This window comes from Dromaius novaehollandiae, chromosome 2 (assembly GCF_036370855.1).
Source record: "Dromaius novaehollandiae isolate bDroNov1 chromosome 2, bDroNov1.hap1, whole genome shotgun sequence".
NCBI classification, from domain to species: domain Eukaryota; kingdom Metazoa; phylum Chordata; class Aves; order Casuariiformes; family Dromaiidae; genus Dromaius; species Dromaius novaehollandiae.
In genome coordinates this window covers 80,499,434-80,523,038 of record NC_088099.1, presented here as the reverse complement: position 1 = coordinate 80,523,038, position 23,605 = coordinate 80,499,434, and the positions used below count along the sequence as shown (strand labels likewise).

Genomic DNA, 23,605 nt, shown 5'->3' with positions numbered 1-23,605 from the left:
GTCAAGAATGAAGCTGTGTCAGGGTTTAAACATGATTTTTTTTCTTCTCTTAGCGTATAAAGTATAATAAAACCTTTTAGATGGCAAAAGATTTTAACCAATTGAACTTATTATTGAAATCTGCATTTTGACTGTCTTTTTCTCTCTCATTTATAAATTTCCAGTCACTTGATGTTTATTTAACACTGGAGTAAGCTTCTGTTTCCTGCTTTGGTTCTGAGCTGAAAAAGAAGTTCAAAATACAGAGTCAGAAAATGCACTGTGAGAAAGTTTTGCCCCTGTAGATGAGCAGCTTCATTGGCAACTCTGTGTGCAGATATGTTTGTCTGGTACCCTGGAACAGGGATATACTGCTTACCCATGTTGATTTGCTCTCCTGTAAGCCACCAAATAAAATGAGATACAAGATCTCGAACTGTTTGGTGCTATTCCATAAAGACAGACAGCTTAAGTCAGAGTCTGAGCCTCTCCTCAGTCCCAAGGAAAGGCATTTTGGATCAATGCACACCATGTGGATCTCAGTAAAAAAGTAGATTAATTTTTTTTTTTCCTTTTTTTCTGCGTACTGTTTACCTGGGACCCCAAATCTCAGGGAAGAATATGCTCACTAGAGTCTGTGCTTTTGAAGAAGTCCTTTCAATCACGATGGGTTAAGTTTCAGACCATTTTGATGAATAATCAGTGACTACCAAAAAATGCCAGTTGCCAATTTACCAAAAAATGCCAGTTGCCAATTCTGTCTTTGCCAAAAGGCCAAACACAATAAGAGCAATGCAGTTCATTTGGTTTCTCTACAGGATGTTATTGTTTTAAAGCTTGATATCTCTTTTTGGCTAAAATTATATGATTAATAATATTCAACATTTTAAAAATCACAACAGAAATCTTTGTTTTCCGCTGTCCAGTATAGCTGGCTGTTATTTGTTCAATCATTTCCATCTCCCACTCTCCAGAGTGCAGCCCCGGAGACCTTGTTCTAGGATGACTATATGTGCCAGTAGGTTTCTCCAGTTGTACATATTATTGATATTTGTATCTCCTTTTCACTAAGCGTTTTTCTCCTATTTAAACATTGTGCCATGCTATATGGTGAAAGATATTGTATGTCAAGGAATCATAGACAGAATAGGCCAGCAACCAGTTGCCAGGGTGCTGTAGTCCACAAATGCAAGTGGTGGTCTTCTTGATTATGCACCTTTTACATGTAGTCCATGTTATCATGAAGAGCAAGTCCACTTGCTGTCAACATGATGCTCAAGATATTTCCATCAGGAAGTCTTCCAAAGTCTTGACCGGCTCCACAGTTGTCAGGAACATACGAATTTTTGCAAGTTTTAAGAAGAGAGGAAACAAACTTCTGAATTAATCTTTTTTCTTTTTCCCCCCCTTGAGCTATCAGTTCTTTGTGTTTTTCCTTAAAGCAGTGTTTGTAGTTATCTTTCATCCAAGGCCATCTGAGCAGAGCACTAACATTACTATAGTTGTGCCTGTGGATCACATTTGAGTTCAAATTTCTTGTGCAGCTGCCTCCCAGGATTCATGCATCTGAAGAGCCATTAGGAGGAGTCACTTCTGTCCTAATCCTCAAACGTTCTCTTGTAAAGATAGTGCGGAGGCTTTGCTAATTCTTCCTCACTGGTGAAATATCTTTTGATTTGCAATTATTTCTCTTGTATTATTCCAACAAATTAAGTTTCCATTATGTTCTTATGTCCTTGTGCTAACGGTTCAGTACAGAAAAACTAGTAGCTATGTCCAAAGTGATTTTACTAAGAAAAGCTACAAGTTCCTGTTCAGTTGTGAAAATGATAGTTGTAGTCTTCTGAAATGTTTTACCTTTCTCTACCCAATCATTCAGTAGCAATGTGGCACACAGCAAAGCTGCAGATAAACTCATATTAGTGTATGGCTCCATTTACGCTGCAAAGAGAAGCGCTCCCATTAGGGTTTACTTGTCCAGCATCCAAACAGAAGTGGGGCATGATGCTCTAAGCTTCTGTTTTAGAAAGGTGGTGTTCTCCCAAACTGCAGGAAGGATTTTCACTAGCCCGATTTGGAGCTGTGTCCTCACTCACCTTAAGCTTATAATAGAATGTTTTCACAATAGTGGAGTATAGTGTACTCCTCCCCCAAATTCATCCATCTTAGAGGAAGAGGTTAGAAAGGGAAAGGCTGCTTAGGCAAATGGGAATGAATATGATTGGAATTTTAGTACAGCAAAGCAACAACTGAGCATGCGCACGGTTACCGCCTGTAAATCCATCACGGGGTACCACTAGGGAAGGAAACAGCTCTATAAGCTACACAGTAGAGTTGTCAAAAAGAAAAAAAAAGTTTCAAGTTTGCCGTAGGTAATTTATTCAAGAAGCAATGAGTTTTGGAACTGTTTCCCAGTGCAAATAAAGCAAGAACAGAACTGTTTTTGAGGAAGCAATCTCTAAATATTGAAAGGGACACTATGCTGTACTACTTGCCATAGCAGGCAATAACCAAAAAGGTCCCTTCCAGTCCTATATTGCTAACATTAGTCTGGATTATCCAGTTTTGGAAATAAAGTTGGTCTCCTGGATGCCTGGGGATGTTCTATAGTAGCAGTACAAATATAGATTTTTTTTTTTCTTCTCCATTGAATACAGGTTGTATTTCAGTACTTGGGAGATGTCTCCAGTTGATATTTCACTTTGTTTTGAGCAATGTTCAACTCTCTTATAGGTTTTGAGTTGATTAATTTGACATCTTCAAATGTTATTTCTATTTTCTTACATAATTTGTAGACTTTTGTGAATGTTTCCTTTAGCGGTCCAGTACTAGCACACATTTTCACTTTACTCAGCCTGTCCATGCTGGCACTAGTGTTTCTCTTGTTCTGAGGTTTTACCTAAGATTTAGAACCCACTCTGCTCCACTTCCCTATCCCACCGCTCCCATTTTGGGGGAGAGATTGCTGATCCTAGGGAAGTTTTTCTGTTGTTCAGCGTGGCTTATTGCTAGAATGTGAATAAAGTCCCGTTTTTCTGGATGCCATAGAAACAAGTAACTGCAGCCAATTTGTTTTTTCAAATTTCTCACAAGTCTTGTAACTCAGCTATGGCAGCATCTTATCTTGTAGGTCACACTCGCATGCTTTTCCTACAGTGAACTCCAATACCTTTAAGTAGTTTCTGATTTTCTGCTTTAGTTTCTGATTATTACTATACAATACATCAGTTATACCTTCCCCTTGAACTGTGAAAGAAAAGTTAGCACAACTTTCGGGCTTAACCAGGTTTCCACTTGTCCTTGGGTTAACAATTTACTGCACAATTGTTAATGTCTTCCAGCATGACAGGTTGCTTAATAACATACATTGAAGCTGAGACACAAGTGTTGTAATACTCCTGTTTTAAAACAGTGCCTTTTGTCTTCTGTCAATCTGCTGTGCAAAAGAAAATATATATGTACTATTGGTAAGGGCTTCAGAGGGAGAGGAGCATCTTCTAAAATGACTGATGAGTTAGCTTGGATCTCCGTAACAACCTGCAGGTGACTGATTTCTTGGGTTATTTTTCTACAAATGGCCTACGTAGAAAAACTCATTTGGAAAGCTTTGAGAAGTGTGAGTGGAGGGAAAGGGGCGAAGTGGAGGGTGTGGAGACAGATGAGGGGAAAGGTAGAGGGAGAAATTTATCTTGCCCAATTTCAACTATGCATTTTGGGTCATTTCATCAAATAAATGTGAAGATTCCAATCCAATTTAAGAAGCTGAACTGGGGGAAGAAGAACAATTTTTTTTACGGTTGCTGGGTTTTAAAACTTGCATTCGAAGAATATCACAGATTTTTCAGTATTATATCAATTAGGTTTAGATTGAATGTAAAAGAACTTTTTTCATAATAGGTCTGTGTAAGTTGTGTGAGATTATACATTTAAGTAAGATGAAAAAAAAATAAAATAGATTCATGAGGGACTCTCTAGACAGAGAATCGAACATAGATGTAAAACAGTAGTTGGTATGTACAAGAAGCTAATTTATTTTTGACGTAGGGCAATATAGCTATTCCCATGAACCCACATCTTAAAAATTTGCCCAAAGTATTATTTTAAAATCACATATGACCTGGCAGATAAAATAAATGAGTTCTCTTGCCATCTGAAACCTCTTAGGGAATTCAGTCTTTTTCTTAAAAAAAAACAAAAAACAAAAAACCCCACACATATGGCCGGACAGAATTTACTTTTATAATTAAGTGGCATCAGCAAAGGATTACTCTTAGGGCATTAGCTCCTCAGTTAAGCTCGAGGAAATGAGAAGCTGTTCATGTGTCTTATTCTGAAAGTACTCAGAGGAATATTTCTGTGTGTGTTTTTAGTGCACCGACTTAGCATCTAAACAAAAATAGTAATGATTACTATATTGTGAAATGCCTGTGAGCACGATAATTCATGGATTTGTCCAAGAGCAACCTTACCTTTTTTTTCCTCTGTGGAGCACTTTGCCATATCTCCTCCAGTGTTTTCTTTTTTTCCCTCCCTGAAAGGTCAGTTTATGGGGAAAGATGAGTTCAGAGGGAGGATGCAGCAGTGTCTCAATTGCCTTGGCAAAGTGTGCATTGCCGTTTCTTCTTATTCCCTGACAGTGCACTAAATTCTTACGAACTATTTCTTATAATCCAAATAAAAAGTGCAGGAAGTGTTCTAGCCATTTTGGGTAAAACAAGCTTCAGCTACAAGGTCTCAAACCCAGTAGGTCAGGACAGAAATGTTGCTGAAGTGCAAAATAATTAGTTAAGTTTTCCTTTTAATTCCTTCTGTTTCTGGGTGTGTGTGTGTGACTTTTAATTTCTTTTTTTCTTAATGGTTCTATTAAGACTATGCAAGAAGCATTATATCAGAAGCAGCTTGTGTATTTAAAGAGATAATGAAGTAGCCTTCCTCCTCCCAACCTCTTCTGCTTGAAACTATCAACTGGTAGGAGTCTAGCTGGAGTTTGTTCTTAAACTGTGGTAATTTAGTTATTAAAATTCAAGTTTGGCTTTCAAAATATATAGTTTCGTATCAGAAATCGGTCTTATATCTATGGTTCAACGTTTTTTTAACTGAATATTATATATCTAGACATATCTTACATTATTTTTTACACAGAGCATCCTAATAGCAGTGTTTTTCTCTTGTAAATTCTCCTGCAAGTTAATTAAACTTGCTTTGAGGATTATAACTTGCTTTGAGGTGGCTTATTGCCTGAGGCACTCCTTATCTGCCTGATGAAGGACTGTAGCAGTATGCCTTTTCACTAAATTTAATTAGGTGCATGTTTGGGAAGGTTTATTTGAACCATTACCACTACTTGCCATAATAATGGAAAGACAAATTGAAGGATTCATTAATGGTAGTTTAAGAATCTCTTTAATAAAGAAATAAATAACTGTACAGGTTTGCTTCTCCCTGTTGTCTGCACTCAGCAGGAGAATCTGAGAGCTTCTCATTATTAAGATGTTCTGAGCGCTACATATTGGGAGAATATACAGGCAGCACAAATTAGTTGGTATATACTTTGAATTTCCATCTGGGTTTTATCACTCATTTAATACTTGGTTCAGGGCAATCGATGTCTGTCCTTCCACTAATTGATTTGATCTCATCTAAGGTATGGTTTCTTGTTAAATCGAAGAGAAATTACCAGCTTACTGCTCCTGAAAAAGGAGTATTTTTCTTCCCCCACTAGCTTTCCTTTCTTACCTGCTAGTAAGTTCCTAAATACCTGTAAATGCTAACACTTTGTACCTCTCTTGCTTTTTTTTTCTTCCCCCACTATGTAATTTCCCCTCTTTTGCACCAGCTCTGGCAATAGTCATATCACAGAGTAAGCCTGGTCAACTCAAAATTGCTCACTTTCTTTTCCTGGGTTAATATTATTTTAATATTTTAATTAGTAGAACTAGCATGATGCACAATCAGAGAAACATCAGAGCTGACTCAGGGTGATGGGAGTGGGTACATTGCTGGCAGAGGAGAAGGATTATGGCAGGAGTAAATGGGACATCCCTGTTTTGATACAGTGCACTGTTACTTCAGTGCAAGCCATCTAAAGAAATCATATCAAAAGAAAGGTATTGTGAAGGCACCTGTCTTAATTAAATTAAGTCTTTGACTTAATGTGTATACATTTCATCTGTGCTAGTCTAGGTACGTATCTTGACTGCAGACTATGGCAATTTGTACCTTCCTTTGGTTCCTTGTTAGACTGTGTTCTCATATCATCTACCAGCTCCTTCCTTCTGCAGTGGATGTCTGACTGAACATACTGCTTCAGTCCTGCATTGCATGCAGAGTGGCTGTGCCTGCTGAACTTGTCTACTTCTGTGTGCCCTTACGGCACAGAACTGCAGGGTGCTGCCAGCTGGCTAGGAGTGGATATCACGGTATGGAAGATTTCCTACAGTGATAACACTCGAAGCAGCAGTTAGAGCTGTGACAGATTCCCTCCGCCTTTGAATGCCTTGCATGAGTTATTGCAGCTGTCTTGGGGATGCCCTTACATGTTTGAACTCATCTTGTGGCAGGACTGCTCAGGTACTGGGTAGGCAGGTTGGCCTCGGTACCAAGAGTGCAGTCAGGAAAATTCAGCAGTGCAATGATGCATGCTGTATATGTGACCCTCACGCTTCTAGATTTGATAGGAGCAAGATTGTGTTTTACATAGAGATGCATTAAGATCATATGCTTGTCTTGGTACGCATCCTGCTTCTGAATTTTCCATATGCACAAAGCTTCCATTGTAAAGAAGGGCATCTGTTGCAAACAAACTGTTCTACCTGAGGACCAAAACATGATCATAGGAGGGAAATTCAAGGCTGGCTTTGAAAATGTGGGCCATCAGGTTTAATATCTCCTTCCTTTAAGTACTTTTTAATTATCATGATTACTTATATCAGTTCCTGATCTTCTTGTTTTTTCAGTTTTTCTTAATTTTCCTAAAAAAGAAAAAAAAGCTAAAACATTAGCTAGCTTAGGCTCCCCCCTCCACAGAAAAACAGCTCAAACAAACCATTTTTGCCAAAGTTGATTACTACAGGAAAACAGGTCGGAAAAGGTGTGAACTGTCTATGATTTCTATGTTTATCTAAGTCTATTCCCATTATTGTTGGGAAGGGGGGGGATATAACAGCAAAATTTAAATTTAATTTAAAAGAAGTCTTGAAAAGAAACAGAAAATTAATGTGTTAATTACTGAAATGGTAACAAGACCACATAGCGTTTGTGTGGCTGTGAATGTGGGTGTAAACTGGTAGTCCACTGCATGCCTTATCTACCAAAAGAGAAAAGCTCCATTGCAACATAAAATAGAGTATTAAAAATGTGGTCAACCACAATTGTGATATACAGGGTTAACTTTTTGGATTATACTTAAGGTGATATTCCATGATACAGTTGAATCTGATAAACAGCTTACCAAATCAGTAGCTGAGTAAGCTCAATAACTTCTCTGGCCTAAGGCGTAATATTCAGAAAAGCCTTAATCTGGAGACAGCAGAGGTGTGCAGGTGACAAATATCCCAAGACCATCTCCAGTGCACGAACGTGGGTGCTCTGTGTGAGAAGCATGGGCTGACAGGAGAAGACAGTGGAGCTTGTTGAGATGATATGTCATGATGGGACTTCAGGAGGGGCTGCAGGGACAGACCACCAATGTCTTTCTGCTATTCCTGGAGAAGCCCATGTCAGGAGTTGTCTAGAAGTGATGCCTGGCTATTCTTGGTCATCCGTGAAGGAGTGGTACAGTGTAGAATCTCGTGTTGCTGCCAAGGCTGTTTGTGGAGCCAGAGAACAGCGACTGCCATAGGACTTGCTAATCCTGACGAATAACTGTCAAAGAAGGAAATCAGATTTGGCAAAACCTATGGTGACTGGATTAATTTCATTTCTTACAATATATTTCTTTCCTAAAGGATTCCAACAGCAGTTCTCTCATTCTCCTTGCAGAGTTCGTTGTCCACTGCTTAGCCTATAATCATCAGGGTTTTCCTCCTTTTCCTTTTGAATATTACTGAAGCATTGGCAGTCTTTCATTCTTCATAAACTCTTGCAATTTCAAAAGTTTATGTTAAAAAGAACAATATGAAGAGCAAAGATCACTTCACCGTTTTCTTTTATGTTGAATTAGCATGACCTGCTCATCTGAAAATGTTTGTCTCTGTGTTTAGTGTTTTCACATCATGTCAATATCGACAAGATAATAGGTCATTATTTGCACGTGATATGAATCTTCTATTTCCTACAAAATACAGACTAAAAATACGTATTAAATAAACTTATTAAATAATACTTATTAAAATACTTACTGACCATTCCATTTTCATTATTGTAATTTGACCATTTTCACATAATAATTCAACTAAATTGCTTTCCTAGGGTTTTTTTTATTTCCAATATATTGTCCTTAGCTTTTTTGCATATTTTTTGTGTAGTATCTTAATACACCCAAATCAGTCTACATCATAAATTTTGATTTAGATCAATTGTTGCTTTTACTACATTCCAGAATTAGAGTTAGCTTTACTCAAAGGTTTTCCCTTTCTGGATTACAGAATCATGACCTTTTTCCTTGAAAATTGGTTCTTAAATAGCTTGTACTTTTCACTTTCTGTCTTATTTTTTTTCCTTCCAGTAAATTTCACTAATTTTGTTTTCCTTCATGTGAAATCCAGTTTCTTGAGAGAAATGCACAGGAAGGAATCTTTCAATGTTATCTTCCCAATAGATTTGGCTCTCCTTGAATATCTGAGTTTGCCGGAACCTGTGTTTGTTGACTTGGGCTCTCAATTGCAGAGGTGATGGGGGACTTCCTTTTGCTATTGTATGAGTTTTCTGAAAATTGAGTCTAGTACAATAATTGCTCTTTGTATTTTACGTCTCTGAGTCTGAACTGGATCCAGACCCTGCTTCGTGTATAGGGAAAGATGCAGATCCTTGGTCTGATGATATATAAGGATGTCATCTACATGTGTCTAGTTTCAACCTTTCTCTTTTTGCACCCCAAGCCCTCTGCCCTATGTAAGCAAACCACTCCACTTGTGTAGAGGATTTTTCTTCATTTAATTTGAACATGCCCAGAAAATTAATTAAATCTTTGTGCATCTAACAGTGACAGACAACCAGAGGAGAGTTATTTTATGGCAGTTTGGTGGTATAACTGACTTCTGCAGTAAAAGGTGTATATTTTGCATATACCTATCCAGTTCTTTTCGTACTTGCTGTGACTGAACTGCTCACTTCCACGATACTAGTATCATCCTTATCACAAGAGGACCTTCTGTGATAGCAGTGGCTGGCATCACTGGCAATATTCCTCTGAAAGGTAATAGCTGAACACTTGCTGGTACAAACCTTTATTGTTTGGTACCTGGTGAAGGTTAAACATTTGGATAACTTTTCCAGATTTGTTCCTTCCTTCAGCTTCTGTTATTTAGTTTACTTTGCTGGACTTTCTCCAAACTTTCTCATTTCAAACTATTATAATGTTTTATTTCAGAAGAGAAGACCAGTTTGGGTCCTACAGAAGTTACATGAATCATGCAATTAAAGACTTACTAGGATTCATAAACAGAAATAGCTTGAATTAAAGCGATGGGCATTTTCTTATTTTTCAGTCTCTAACTTTTCCACCTTTATGTTCTTCTAATTCAAAGCTGTGCTGAGTGCAAAGTACTTATTGTTGCATCCACTTTTTGCACCTTGCTGTTTCAATTATGGATCTGCATCTTTCCCTATGCATGAAGCAGTATCTGCATCCAGTTCAGACTCAGAGACCTAAAACAAAAGAGCGATAAGGAAAATGAACTATAGGCTCATTTTTCAGAAAATTTGTAAGATAGCAAGATATTTTATTCTTATTTATACTTATTTTAGTGTATTATATTATACTTTTCACGTATAGTTAACTGAAGCAATGCAGGATACTTTATCTCATACTCTTAGTAGTGTTTTCTTCTCATTATACTGCCCTTCTGCATGCAGATTTATGTAGCATATTTGCTTTCCTCATTCATTAAGCACCAAATGGAAGCAATTTTTATCAATTACAGCCAGTGTTGAATCAGTTTAGTTTCAGCATGCAAAGTTGTATTTATCTTGCTTTTATCACCACCATGCTTAGACAAGAGACATGCCTACATGCTAAAAAGTCTATGTCTATGCTTCAAAAAGGTACTTGGTAGTTTTTATTTGACGTCTGTTGTTGATTTTAAAGCCTAAGGGCAGTAGAACTAAGGAAAATAGATGTAGAGGAAAGGCCGTGCCAGGGCGTAATCTCAATAGTGTATTGAAATAAGTGTTGTCGCTTATCTCATGAGAGGCAGTATGACTCCGCATATGTGGTTAAAATTGGCATTGACTTTTTCTCTGGGCTGGTAAATTGATTGATATCATATTTCCAGTGTGGTTTTTTTTTTTAATCTCAGCTTTGGCTTCTTTCTAGATTTTTCTCACACGTATCCTTTCCTAATGAGTTCTCACATGGTAAAGAAGCATTCCTCAGAAAGTGAAGCTATTATTATATTTATAGATCGAAATGTAGTCCTGCTGGTTTTGCTGGAGTGGATGCCTTTAGATAGGAACATCTCTGATTGCTTTCTGAGTGCTAGTTTGCAGCTTGCCCTAACATTGGTTATGTAACAACAGTCCCTCTATGCTGTCCAGTTGCCCAGTTTGCCATTATGTTGCAGTGTTTTAATGCATTTTATAATGTCTTAAACCCTTTTTTCTTCTCCTTCCATCTTCTTTCTTTTCTTGCTGGCTTTATGAAACTGAAAAAAGGTGAACTATTTTAATTGGTTATTGGCAGCTACAGGAAATTGAAAAATATATACTAATTAGCTCTGGCTGTGGGCTTATTCACGTGTATATAGACATTTTAGTCTCCTTAACACTTATACGGTCAATATTTATAATTCCAGGGATAATTTCTAGTTCTAGGGATATTTCACAGGGGAGAAGTGTTGTGCTGTCCTACACAGGGTGTAATTCTTACTTTGTAGAATGAAAAACTTCCAGGCTCTGCTTTACTTAAGGATGGTACAATTTTTATTTATTAATGTATTCATTTGGAATTTTTGCTATTCGAGACAATAGCTTGCTTTTTAATAATTAGACTGAAATGATGTAAGAATGAAACACCATAAAAAGGCCTTATCAGTAATGAGACGTTCCGCCTTAAAATGCCACATTAGGGATCAATCTTCAGTAGAGATCTCGAGATGAAGTGCACACAAGGAAAGACATGACACTATGCGAAGTCCTGACCTGGGCACTAAACACGTGAGATCAGACAGTCTGCACATACGTTCTGCAACAGACTCCTTTTGTTTGTAGAGGGAGATGTGGCATTTACATGCCACTTCTGTGAGTCCAATACCAGGGAGTTAAGAAAACCATTTATACCTGCTGGGAAGGCAGTTCAGCTTCTCTAGAAGAAAATAGTTGTCCTGCTTCTGTAAGTGGAAACAAAGATTTGCAATGGCAGTGATGTTGGAAGTTTCTTTAACTTCCATATCTAGAGTGAATGAAATGCAATCAGTGATGGCTGATGAAAAGTGTATGCAATGAGAAGAGGAGCGGTCTTCATATTCATGTTCCCTGCTGAGTATGCCTGGGCAAGACAAATTTTGCAAATATTGTGGTTTTGGCCTTGCAGAGGTAGTACGGGTGTAGTAGGTAAGAAAGAGCATATGCATCGTTTTCTGACTTTGAGTGAAAGTCTTTCAAGTTAACTTGCGTTTAGTATGTGGGTAGAGCGTAGGTGAGCATCACCCTACAACGTTCATTTTCCTTGTTTGCCTGTTTCAGGTCCCTCCATGACTCATACGCGAGCACTGTAGTGATTTCTCTTTGGTGATTGCCGTGTGCTAATAACAAAAGCTCTGTTGTCCTTTTGCTTTCTCATGAATTCTTGCTTTTAACAGTCTCTCTCTCATGTTTTGAAGAAGTAACCCTCTCTAGTATCCATAGGAAAGATTGACCTGATTCTGGTAAATAGATTATTTAAAAAAAAAAGCATATATGTACCAGAGTCACACATGCATCTCAGAGTCCATAAATAATGTTGGCCATGGTAGTGGCTGTGTTTCTGAAATAAGTGGCTTGACAAAGTTAGAATATTTTTCGTTGTTCAGGCACAGGTTGATGTTTTTAAGACTCATTTATTTAAAATATTTAATAGAGATATAAAATACAGGTCCTGACCATCTGTGCCCGTTAGCGATACCTGATGCCTCTTTGGAAAGAAATAGGATTATTACTTCCAAAAATCTGGCCTCATTTCAATTTGAATTATACTTCTAGCAGTCACATGGATGTAATATTACAGATGATCTGCAAATATTTAAATTTAAATTTCATCATTTCTTTATTAACAATGCTTGCTTACTTCGTTAAAATGAATTTGTTGAAATTTGTTAGTGGTTTTACAAATTTGTTATGAATAATTTAAAATTGAAGTTGTGTTTATATTTCCATCTTTCAAAAATGTCTTTTCATTTTCATTTATAGAACTTAATAACTCTGTGGTGCCTTTTTGAAAAGGCAGAATGGCTTTAAATAAGATCAAAGGTAAGGAAGAGAGGACTGAAGAAATTTGTGTATGTAAAACTATAAAGAAAAACTAAGAAGTAATGAGAAGAAAAACAGGTGTGAGGAGAGGATAAGATGGAGAAAAAAACAGTGAGCAGTAGGAATTGAGAAATGAAGCATGTAAGAGCCCTGTTTGCAGACCTGCCACAAAGGAGAATCTGCACTAAAGAGATAAGGATCTGATAAAATCGATTCAAAGTTGGTGTACTATTCATTCATTTTTATGAGGATCATGAATTGACACCATGGGCACTACTAACAAAGCTGATTTATCTGAACAGACCTAACAATACAGCTACGTTAACTAGATAAACACGGTAAGTTTGGAGGAATTGTGGCAGCGCACATATATTGTAGCAGTATGTGCTGAAGAAAAATTATTTAAGCTTCTTGTCAGGCAGGCACGCTCCCCCTGCTAGGTGTAGTAAACCGTCATTTCCCCAGACTCCACGCAGAGGGACTTAGTGACCCTCTGTTATAACGGGATCCAGCGCTTCAAACTTTATGTATCTGTGGTTGAGCTAATTGCACCAGGTTCCCATCAGTTTGGAGAGAAGCAGACAGTTTCAGTCTGGGTGTCATCTTGCTCTCGTTTAGACATCTAACGTCGGCCAGATGAATCTGCCTAAGCGGTGTGTGTTTCTTTCCACTGAGTCGAAAGGAAGACTGGAGTGAATGACTCAAAAGTACATGTATGAAGTGTAAATGTATACTTTTTTCATGTGAATCCAGTCCTTCAAGCTGCAAATCAGAAGTTTTGGAAATTGCCTTAACCCAAGGGCTGCGTATTGGAGACAATCCCTGAAGGAATTCAAGTCCTGACTCCCAGGCATATTTTTGTTGCTTCTGCCTTTTATATTCATAAATCATGTTTTTATTTAAACACTAGTAACAATTATTTTTATCTACTTTTTTTAACCCCAGAAACTACCTCTTCAGGTTGCAGCTTGAGAATCTCTCTCTAATACAGGTATGTTTACTATTAATTTTCTCAGTTCCTGTGCATGATGTAGGTTAAGCAGATGTTTTAAAGCAGATAATCAAGATATTCATAAGCTTCATAACTACAGATGACTGTGTATCCGTTTTCATCCTCTTTGCTTCCCTTTATTCTATAACTGATATTATCCATTTAAATTCCACATTGGCCTTTGTCCCAGACCACACAGACCTGATGTTACCTTGCTTTTTGCTGTGATTTTGCTAGAATGAATTTCTACAAAATGAAGGTTGGGAAAGTGGATCGTATTCTCTTAGAGGAATGGTCTAACTTATTATTGTGCACTTTGTTAAAGCTGTCTTCAAAAATGTATTTTAGAGAAAAGTATTTAAAATAATTGTAAATAAAAATTCATTCACACTTGCTAAAGGAAAATAAGGCAAATGAAAACAGCAAGTTTCAATAAAGATACATAGTATGAACACAGGTAAGTGTTGCATATAAGGTAGCTAGTTTGGTTAAACTTGCTAGAGGTTGGAAGGTGAAATGTGAAGCTTTTTAGAGCTGTTTAGGCTTCATAAAAAGGGTAATGAAGAACCCCAGAGCAATTTATTTTACCCTGAACTTTGTATGACATCCACACTGAGTTTGTCATCTGTCAACAGTCTCATCTTCCCCCAGTCTTCTGATCTTCTGAATGTTGTTCCCTGCTTAGATTTTGTTGAATTTCTTTTTCATTATTTTCATTTTTAACCTGTATCAACATTTCTGTGTTTTTGGCTCTAGGAGTTGCTTTACTAAATTGAACTATGTTGGTTAATTTGTTAAGCTATGGACATAGAAAATCTCAATAAAATAATAATCTTCATAATCTTCATTATCTTTCTTCCTGCAGTTTAAAACTAGCTTTAAATTCAGTGCTGTGGCTGTTATTCCACAAAGTAATCCTATACAGTTGAATATAGAAAAGTAGAGTGCATTCAGGTAAAGCTATCTTTGTGATATGCAGAACACCTACAACCTCTAAATGCTTCAGTTAGGCTTGCAGATTTCCCTCACCTTCTGAGGCTACTGGAAAGAAGATCTGAATTTGACTCATAATTTTCCAAAATGGCAATTTTGATAAATAGCCAATTTTGCTGTTAGCGCTTAAGGCTGAACACTTTCAATATTATTTATCCAGAATTCAGATTGTGTACTTTCACCTTATCCGATGTATCCTGACATATTTGGCACTGTGGCAGATTCTTATTGACAGGATGCATTCAGTTGCATGTGATACCGCGTTGTAGTTTATTGTGCCAATTTGTAGATTGAAGTTCCCAGCTTTCCCCTGGTGGGGTAAGTGTCAATAGGCTGAGGTCACTAACGAGGGGGAAGAATCTGTGGATTACAGACATTTATAATTATTCTTAAACCAAAAACCTCATTGGATCAGCAAAAGCCATAAAATTATACAGAAATCGTCATGTTGGTGTTACACAAGGTTTTAGTCTTCTGAACATGCGGAAGCCTTCAAACAGACACTTGTCTTAAGTTAACTTTTGGTATCGTTTCTTATTCTGTCTTACAAGGCTGAAACACCACTGGTTTGTCACTGTATCTTCAAACCCTTTTCCTTAGAGGAAGCCCATTGGGGAGGTCATATTTCTAAATCAGAACCAAAGTATGACTTTTTTTATCCTCTCACCAACAATGTGTCTTTGCTACTCCTACTCCAGGTTTCCAAGTTTTCTTCCTTATTTTTATACCCTACTGTTATGACTCCTTCATATTTGTCCTTCACAGATCTTTTCTTTCTCTCTTCTCTATTTCTCTTTTTGCTTCTGTTAGAGTGCTCCAGGACACCCCAAAAGATAGGTTTGTCTTTGGGTTCTTGCAGGCTGGTACATGTGCCTGTTAGGGCAGCTCCCGATCATCTGTGAGATAACTAAAGCCTATGTTTTGTTGCAAGTAACCCGGGATGTCAGGTGTGGTGTTTAGGACTCTCCAACTTGGTAAACAGCACATTCGGATCTTCTTTCTTACAGAAATGGTAACCATTCCTATGGAAACTTAGAATTCAAAACTTGCCAGCAAAGAATCTGAAACCCACCTAAAGCCAAGACTGTGTTTAGCTAACGATTCACCAAGATTTACAAGCCTTTCAGATAATTTTTGCTGGGTCAGGTTAGTTTGCACTTCATAATCCTAGTTTGCAATCCCAGTCATTAACATATTGTAAGATTCCCTCAGGGATAATAAAAGTGGAATTCTTTTAATTGAATTTTTGAACCTTTAAGGCATATGAAATTTATCTCATTCACATACAGTGAAAAAAATATTTTAGAAATGAAACATGTAGTATTTACATAAACAAATGACTGTAGGATTAGAGGATATAGAATTTACCAATTTAGTGCTTAAAAATTACAGTATTTCGAAGCTGTAAATCTTTCAAACCTGAAACTCTACAATGGTTGAGGGAAGTGGGGGCAATAATGAAAAGCAAAGTAAAAATTATATGAAATCCTTGAAAAATAAAATGGTAGAATTTCACAGGAGAAAAAGTATACTGTGATTTATTTAGCTCATTAGTACCATATGTACTAGTTAGCATTTGCTTGTTCAGTGACTGAAGACTTTGACACTCTGCACTGACGCAAGAATTTTTCTATTAGTACTCTTTTCTTCACACAGTTGTTCATGCTAACAACATAAAAAATTCATTCTAGTTTTTCTGCTTATGTTGCTCACTAGGATTACTTTATGTGAACCCATTTTTGTAAAAACATACAGCTGTTTTGCAGGCTAATAAACTTTGTTTTCACATCTGGAGGAAAAGGCACGCAGTGAAGTGCTAGCAGTAAGAAGCTTTGCGCATAGAATAGTAAGAACGCAAAAGGACTGGAAACAATACAACCCATAACCCATTGTTAAATTATTTTAGAAATTGCCCAAGCTCTATCATTGTTATTTCATGTATGAAAAAGGAGGAAGAGTGCTGACTCTTTCTCATGCACAGCAGATCCTGCCATTGTGGGAGCATCAAGGACTTACAATTTACAACCTGCTTTTGCAGAATTTTCAATCAGACTTTTATAACTGTTTATTTTGTTTACATTGATTGTTTGTGATTTAGCTTGAATCATCAATTTAATCTTGGTTACTTATCGTACATTTCCTGAGTGAGAATGCCTAAAATTTGGTCTTGACAATTGCTGCACCTCTGTTGCTTTGGTCTAAACAAATATTTCCCTTCTGCCTTGCTTAAATATCTGTTGGAATGTGTCCTTAGGTTGCTCACTTGACTCTGTTATGAAAATAAAAGGCTTCATGTTAGACATAACAAACTGTGTAATCCTAAGAATCATTTAGTTATAGCAAAAGCACCTTTGTGCATTTTGTGTTTATAATTTTCCTTATGCTTTTTAAAAGATGGAAGAGCCATTTTATAAATAAAGTATTAATTTGTAATAGTAAAGCTGTCCAAAATGGAATGGAATAGAATAGTGACAGCCTGTTTATTTAAATAAATAAATAAAGTCTAAGATATGCATAAACCTTACTTCCTACAAATATATACCTGGAAAATATTTTTTGAAACACAGGATAAACCCTTCTTTCTAAAACAAACAAACAACCATTTGAAGTGCACGTTCTTGCAAAAGAAGTGCAGAACAAATAGTTATTTGTGAAAAGGGTGCCATTTCCATCAGTTCAGTGAATGTAAATCCCCCGTAAAAGTGGTGGTGAGGGTGTTACTAGATTGTGTCAGACAGGATGTGTACCTAAACGTGAGCTGCGACTGTCTAGTGAGCCATCCTTGCCCATTGTGGATACGTCAGAGTTGTCATCCCACATGTCATGGCTCTGGGCTCTGTACTTTATAGGAAAATCCTTTTGTTTGAGTAAGCAAGTTTAATATGATAGTATTTGATGTGTCTCAGTGATTTCCTTTGTGTAGGAGAATAAAGAAGAGTAGAAAGAGTCAAAGCCTTTTAATCTCTTGCCAGAGAAACATATGAGTCAACTTGTTCAAAGCCGACTGTTGTAACAATGAGTGTATGGTGATTATGGATTAGGAAGGAAGCCCTCCCTGGGCTGTAGTTGTCAAAGAACAAATATTTTATACCTCTCATTAAAAAGCGCTGGGTTTATAGACTCCTTTTCATTATAGAAGCCTTGACTTTGTGTGCTTTGAAAGTAGTTTTGTTTTGTGAGTTTTGTTCTGTTGTTACTCACCTCGAATGAGTAGAATAATCCATAAAAAACATGTGCCAAGACTAAAGCTAGATTTCCTAAAAACAAACAAACAAACAAAAACAAAACAAAAAAACAAAACAACCCCCCCACAAACAAACAAAAAAACCCCTCTCATGTGTCCCTTAAAATACAAAAGCAAAATCTGAGTGGATAGTGTTTTAAAAATCTTTCTGAAAAAAAGTGGTGTCTGGACAATGGCAAGATTAACAGTGAGGCTTGGACATTAGGTAGAGGATGGTTGTAACAAGTGTCTTTATTTTCAACAATTTTTTCAAATGCTTTGAAAAGAGTGCTTCTGAATTGAAAGGTCCATTTGTGTTTACCTGCCTGAGCCTTGAGTAATTTGCTGATACACCTGTAAAGAGATTCTTGTAATAGGTGAAGGAAGGATGCATGTGCCCTTAGCAATGCCTTAACAATTTGAGTTTGCCTTTCTCATCTGGATCTTCCAGCTGTGGAGCTTAGTCTCTGTCTGAAATGCCAGCAGGGTTGGATATGGACCTGTTCCACCCTCTCGTACATACGTAATCTCCTGAGATTTTACTCTCATGTTGAATCTGAACCTCTTTCAGTTACAAATGTACATACCTCAAAATCTTTTTCTTAAAGGGAATTTTAGCCATCCGTTTCCTACAAAAGAGGCAAATTTTTTTTTTTACACAGGGTAAGAAGGTTGAAGGTTCTTTTTTCTTGTTTTTTGATCAAACTTCAAGTTTTGGAGTCTTGAGATGATACATGTTTTTTTAATTCCTGTTAATTGGGCATTCCGGGAAGTAAAGGCAAGGTTGGATCTATGAGCTGTCAGGAAGAAGAGTCGCTTTAGACAGTAAGTTTTACCAGTGGAAAATCGTGCTGGTGTTTGCATGCTTCAAGAATGTCTGAAACACGTGTCACGTGTGATAGTTCATCTTTATGCGTTCTTAGTGGTTGAAGGTAGTCTAATAATGTTAGTTAAACGGTTAGATACTTTGAGTATAATCCCTGCTTGTGTACTTAGGTTAAAAATAGAGGGAAACTGATTTCACAGCTGAGACCTTTTACAAATAGATGTGTTTGCAATGTGAAACAGTTTTATAAATTAGTACTTTAAAAAAATTAACACAGAATATAATTTTTAGCAATTCTTGATTGGGATCAAGGGATCAAATATTTACCAAGGTTGTAATCCCTTTGAAAATAACATTTTTTAAAATATAAAATAAAGGTATATTTTTTCTTTTCTGAGAGGCTTTTATAACCATACCTTGTTTTTTTTGTTGAGGTAGTGATTTGGCCCAATCCAGAGAGAAGAGCATTCCAGCAGAGACCTAAATCACTCAAACTCTCCTTTCTGTTCATTTTCAGGACAATGCCTGCGAGTCCTCTTTGTTATAAACACAATAAAAGCTTGTGAGAAGTCACCACGTAGAATCAAAAAGATCCTAAGATCTTTAATTTATGCTGATGTTGGGATGAATTTGCCTTGAATAATTTTTAAAAAAAATCTGTTATCAATAACAAGTTTAAAGATAAGGAAACTGAGCTTTAATCATTCAATTTTGAGTTGCCAACTAAGTAGAAGCCTGTAAATGGCAGCTTGATGCTGTTTCTGTAACTGTAATTCACTGTATTTTGGTGCATTTATTTTTTGCTTTGTATGCTACTTGTCATTAGTTATGGTTACAGTTGTCTAATCTGTGAAATACATGAGAGAAACCTGATGAATCATCATTCTATCTTGGGGTGAAGCTAACTGTGCAGAAAGCTAGATGTAAGGAAACTTTATCTGATTCCACACTTGAAGGCATAAGGAAATTAAGGATATCCTTAACTTTTGACAAACTTAGGTTGACAATGATGAAATTGAAAGTAGACTGAGATTTAAAGTTCTATTTGGATCCTTAAGAGAAACCTTTGACTGAGTTCCTGCTGTAGCTGGAAGCTCTGTAAGGGTGAGGGGAGAGAGGGTAATCCTCCCTATTACAAGACTTCTTTCCTTCTTTCTCACAAGGGATCATCAGCCACCAAAACATTGAGTCCTCTCTGCTTGGATCCTTCTTCTTCTTGGATGAAAAATGGATAAGCAGAAGGACATCGCATGGCGTAGATCTGTCTTATGTCAAAACACTGGAGGATCCTGTAAAAGTGGGTTTTACTTTTGATGCTGTTAGGGTTTCTGTGAACTCTTCCTGGACAACTTGGAAGCAGAAAGAGCAAGAAACACTCGTAAACCTGTTTTCTGAAGGAGATTGAGGTGAGCAAGTTGCAGAGTGAAGAAAAGGGGATAGGGCAGGCAGACATATGGGTGATGGCAGACAATGCCTCTGCTTAGGCTCGAAGGGACAAGCAAAACCATAGGAGGTGCTTGAACTCTTGCCTTTCGTACAGTCGTAATGCCAGTTCTGCACAATATTTCTTCCTCTTGTTGATACTTTTCTGATGACAAAAAGAATGTTGGATTTTATCATATAGCAAGTCCACAAATAATTAAATTAGGCAACTGGGATTTTAGAGAACAGTTAAAAAGCTGCCTCATAGCTAGAGCTAGTCCTTTGTGGCAGATAGGGATGCACTTGGTGACTGCTTTGAGGTCCTTCCCAATTCTTTTTCTGTGGTTATATTATTATTTTTGTGATGGTGTTTTCTGCTCACAAACCAGTACTTTTTGACCAGACTTATAACCTGATTGAAGCCAGAGAGGGATAAATTTGGTCATCAGTGCTTAATTTCATGTATGTCTAATCTTTACCCAAATGAACTCTTCTACATGTAGCTAGAAGGGGTTTCCTCAAGCTAGGTAAAACATGCTGGCTCACAGAAATCATTAGATTCACTCTGTAGTGTGTCTGTGGGGAAACCAGTTGCTAGCCAACAGTACTTCATTTTGGATGAAAAAAGTGAAGTTATTGAAACTGCTCATGTTCATAGACTTTACCTACATGATATTGTGGGAGACTGCTGCAATTCTAAAACCATCGTTAGCCATATCTGGCCACATTCAGATTTACTCCTGATTCTGAATATTCTCATCCGTAGGATTTTCAGCCCACATGGGAGTATTTATATATATTATGTATTTGCTTTTTCAGTGATTGAGTTCACATGCAGACTTCCATTACAAAACTATATTCTATGCAGAGTGCAGTAAGGAGGTCAGTTGGATGTATGGCTCCTCTTCTGCTCAACCCCGTTTGTTAGTCATTTATACTTGGCTTCTAAACAATTGGGAGGTTTCAGTCTCCAGAATTTGTATTTTCCTACCCTTCATCAGAGTTGAAATTTTTCATTAAATTTAGAAAAAGTCCAAGTGAAACCAAAGAACAAACTTTGCAAACTGGCAGGGCTTTGCTGCTGCCTTGGCTTATCTGTATGTGTCAGGATTTTGGGGGAGGGAGGAAGAGAACAGAAGAAGACAAGGCAGAGACATCATCATGTGTCATTTATTTGCTGTATCTGTCATTATTTTGTGCCAGCACTGAAATACAAGGACAAGTGCATTTCTGAACAAATGAGACCGAACACATCCTAGAAGAGCTTAGCTTTTCATTTATTTTTATATTTTCTTTCATACCTCTGCACGCTAGGCTGCATTTCTCATTTGTTTACAGTAATTTTCTCTTCTGGTTTCACAGTAAAGAAAAAACAGGTAGTGGGATTTTTCGCTTCCACTACAGAAAAGCTTCTTTTTTCTTTAAATTTCAAACATTTTATGGGGTTCTAATATAACGGGGAAGTCTGGATTGCCTGAATGTGTAACACGAGTGCATTTGTTCTCATGAAAAACAGAGATGATACGAAAAGATGCGTGCATGCATTTTATAGCAGATGTATGTAAAAAGCGAATGTGGATTTTACAGTGGTAATTTAGCTCTTTTTGGTGGATATATTGCTAATTTTTCCTGGTATGTACTGGAAAACCAGTCTGTAAACCAGACTGTGTTACATACAGTAGAAGTAATGATTTGTGAGGTCACTCTTCATAGTGGAAAAGTCTTTTCTGAAGAATGCTGCACTAATGTTTGTGTTCACAAACATGAGAATACTGATACAACTACACGAGAGTAATCACCAAGTGGCATCTGTTTCAAAGGAAATAAGGCTGCTGCTTTCCAGTGTCTAGAATGTGTAAGACCATGGCAAACTTCAGCTGATTCTGTGGTGGAGCAGTATTTCATGGCAACTGGGTAATCCTTCTGCAGGAACTTGGGCTCTCCTTTAAGAATTATGCAGAAGTGCAGAAATGATGATAACCTGTAAGGACAATGAAGCAGAAAATATCATATGGAGACTGAGAACAGGTTCTCTTCCATTTTACCTAATTTGCCCAGGTGAAGAGTCTCCTACAAGCAGTTGCTGATGAGTGTTTCAGCTCTTTAGCATCCAGACACTACAGTGCTGAGCAGCTTAGAAAAGATATGAGATCTACAGTTTGCTTTGAAAGAGATGTCCACATTAAATCTGTAACACTGTATCTTCAAATGTGATTATTAGCTTTTGCTTATGAACCTCAATATGGAACTGCATTGTTCTTGCCTGTAACAACTAATCTGAGTGCGGCCAGAGTTTGTATGCCAGGCTTATTCAAAGAGTAGGCTTAAAGACAGATCTCTTCAGTCACCAGAACTGCAGATGTCTGTTCAACAATTCTGCTAGGCTTTCAGGTAATTTTAAGTATAGGAGGTGTGTTCAGCTTACACCTCTATGTTAGTGGTCATCGTTACCTAGCTTTTGGGCAATGTATGGTCTATAGCATCCCCCACCATTGCTTGTTGACCCATGAAATTAAAAACATCAGAACTGAGAAAATAAAAGAATATGGTGAAACAGCCTTATGTCCCCTTGCAGAAAAAATTAAGATACACATCTAGCCATTGAACTCTAAGGAGCCTTTGACACAACGCTATGAAAGGATGCATCCAGCTGCTGAATTATGGGAAGGATTAGTTATGTTTCCATAAGGCAGAAAGTTCTGCTCCCTTGATCCTTAGGGAAGAGGTAAAAAATTTTCAAGGTCAGAATCCTTTCCTTCCGTAATTAGGGAGAAACAGGGTCCTGAACTATTCAAGGAAACAAAGCCTCCTTATCGAGGATGGAAAACATGTTGCTATTACCTAATGGAAAGGAAAGATCTGAGGAACGTTCAACATGAACACTGGTAGCAAGCAGACTCGCAGCTGTGCTTTCAGAAGTGGTTCAGAGCACAAAGGAGGGTCTGTGCTGCTTCCAACACATGACCTGCCGTGGCCAACGCTACTGAACCTGGTTTCAGATGAGGACTGTTGCTCCTAAACATTTTGGAGAGATAGTGTTTAGTCATTGGATAGGAAGCTACTCCTGTTCTGAATTAAGGATAGATGAGTAAAGTCATTTAGAGTTTTATTCTGATAGGCTTATCCAATGTTTTGGGATAAACTCTGCCTTTGTTTTGCCTATCTTTGTTTTTCTACTGTCTTCTCCCTCTCCTTTTTTTGTAGAAGTTCGCTTCTTTTTTGGCATCTATTATTTTACCCATCCCAGATGGTACCACAGTATGATGCTTCTGCTGTCAAGTTTGGGAGTTATAAATTGTGTCCAAATATGGAAATCATTTTCTTTATTAAAATTGAAAACTGGATGTGCTTTGAAATATCTGGTGTTAGACATATGTATGAGATTTCTGTATTAAATCATTGGTTCATGTGTTATTTTGGTTTTATTTGAAGGCAAACAAACTGAAAACATGCTTTATTTAAATAACGTACTAACATCATAAGGGGCTGTATTATTTCTCTTAATTGCAATTAGATATTTGATTTATGGCTAAGATTATTGGCTTTAGATGGCAGTTTGATATAATGA

General features: G+C 37.2%; 1 protein-coding gene across 7 annotated transcripts in view; it reads left to right on the top strand.

Annotated features, from left to right (window-relative positions):
* Positions 1-23,605, top strand: part of SEMA5A (semaphorin 5A) — a 315,605-nt gene that overhangs the window by 110,244 nt on the left and 181,756 nt on the right. For all 7 annotated transcript variants that reach the window (XM_064506843.1, XM_064506838.1, XM_064506844.1 and 4 more), the window contains one exon: positions 13,528-13,573. In XM_064506843.1, coding sequence (XP_064362913.1) covers positions 13,528-13,573 — 46 coding nt within the window. The remainder of the gene's footprint in view (positions 1-13,527; positions 13,574-23,605) is intronic.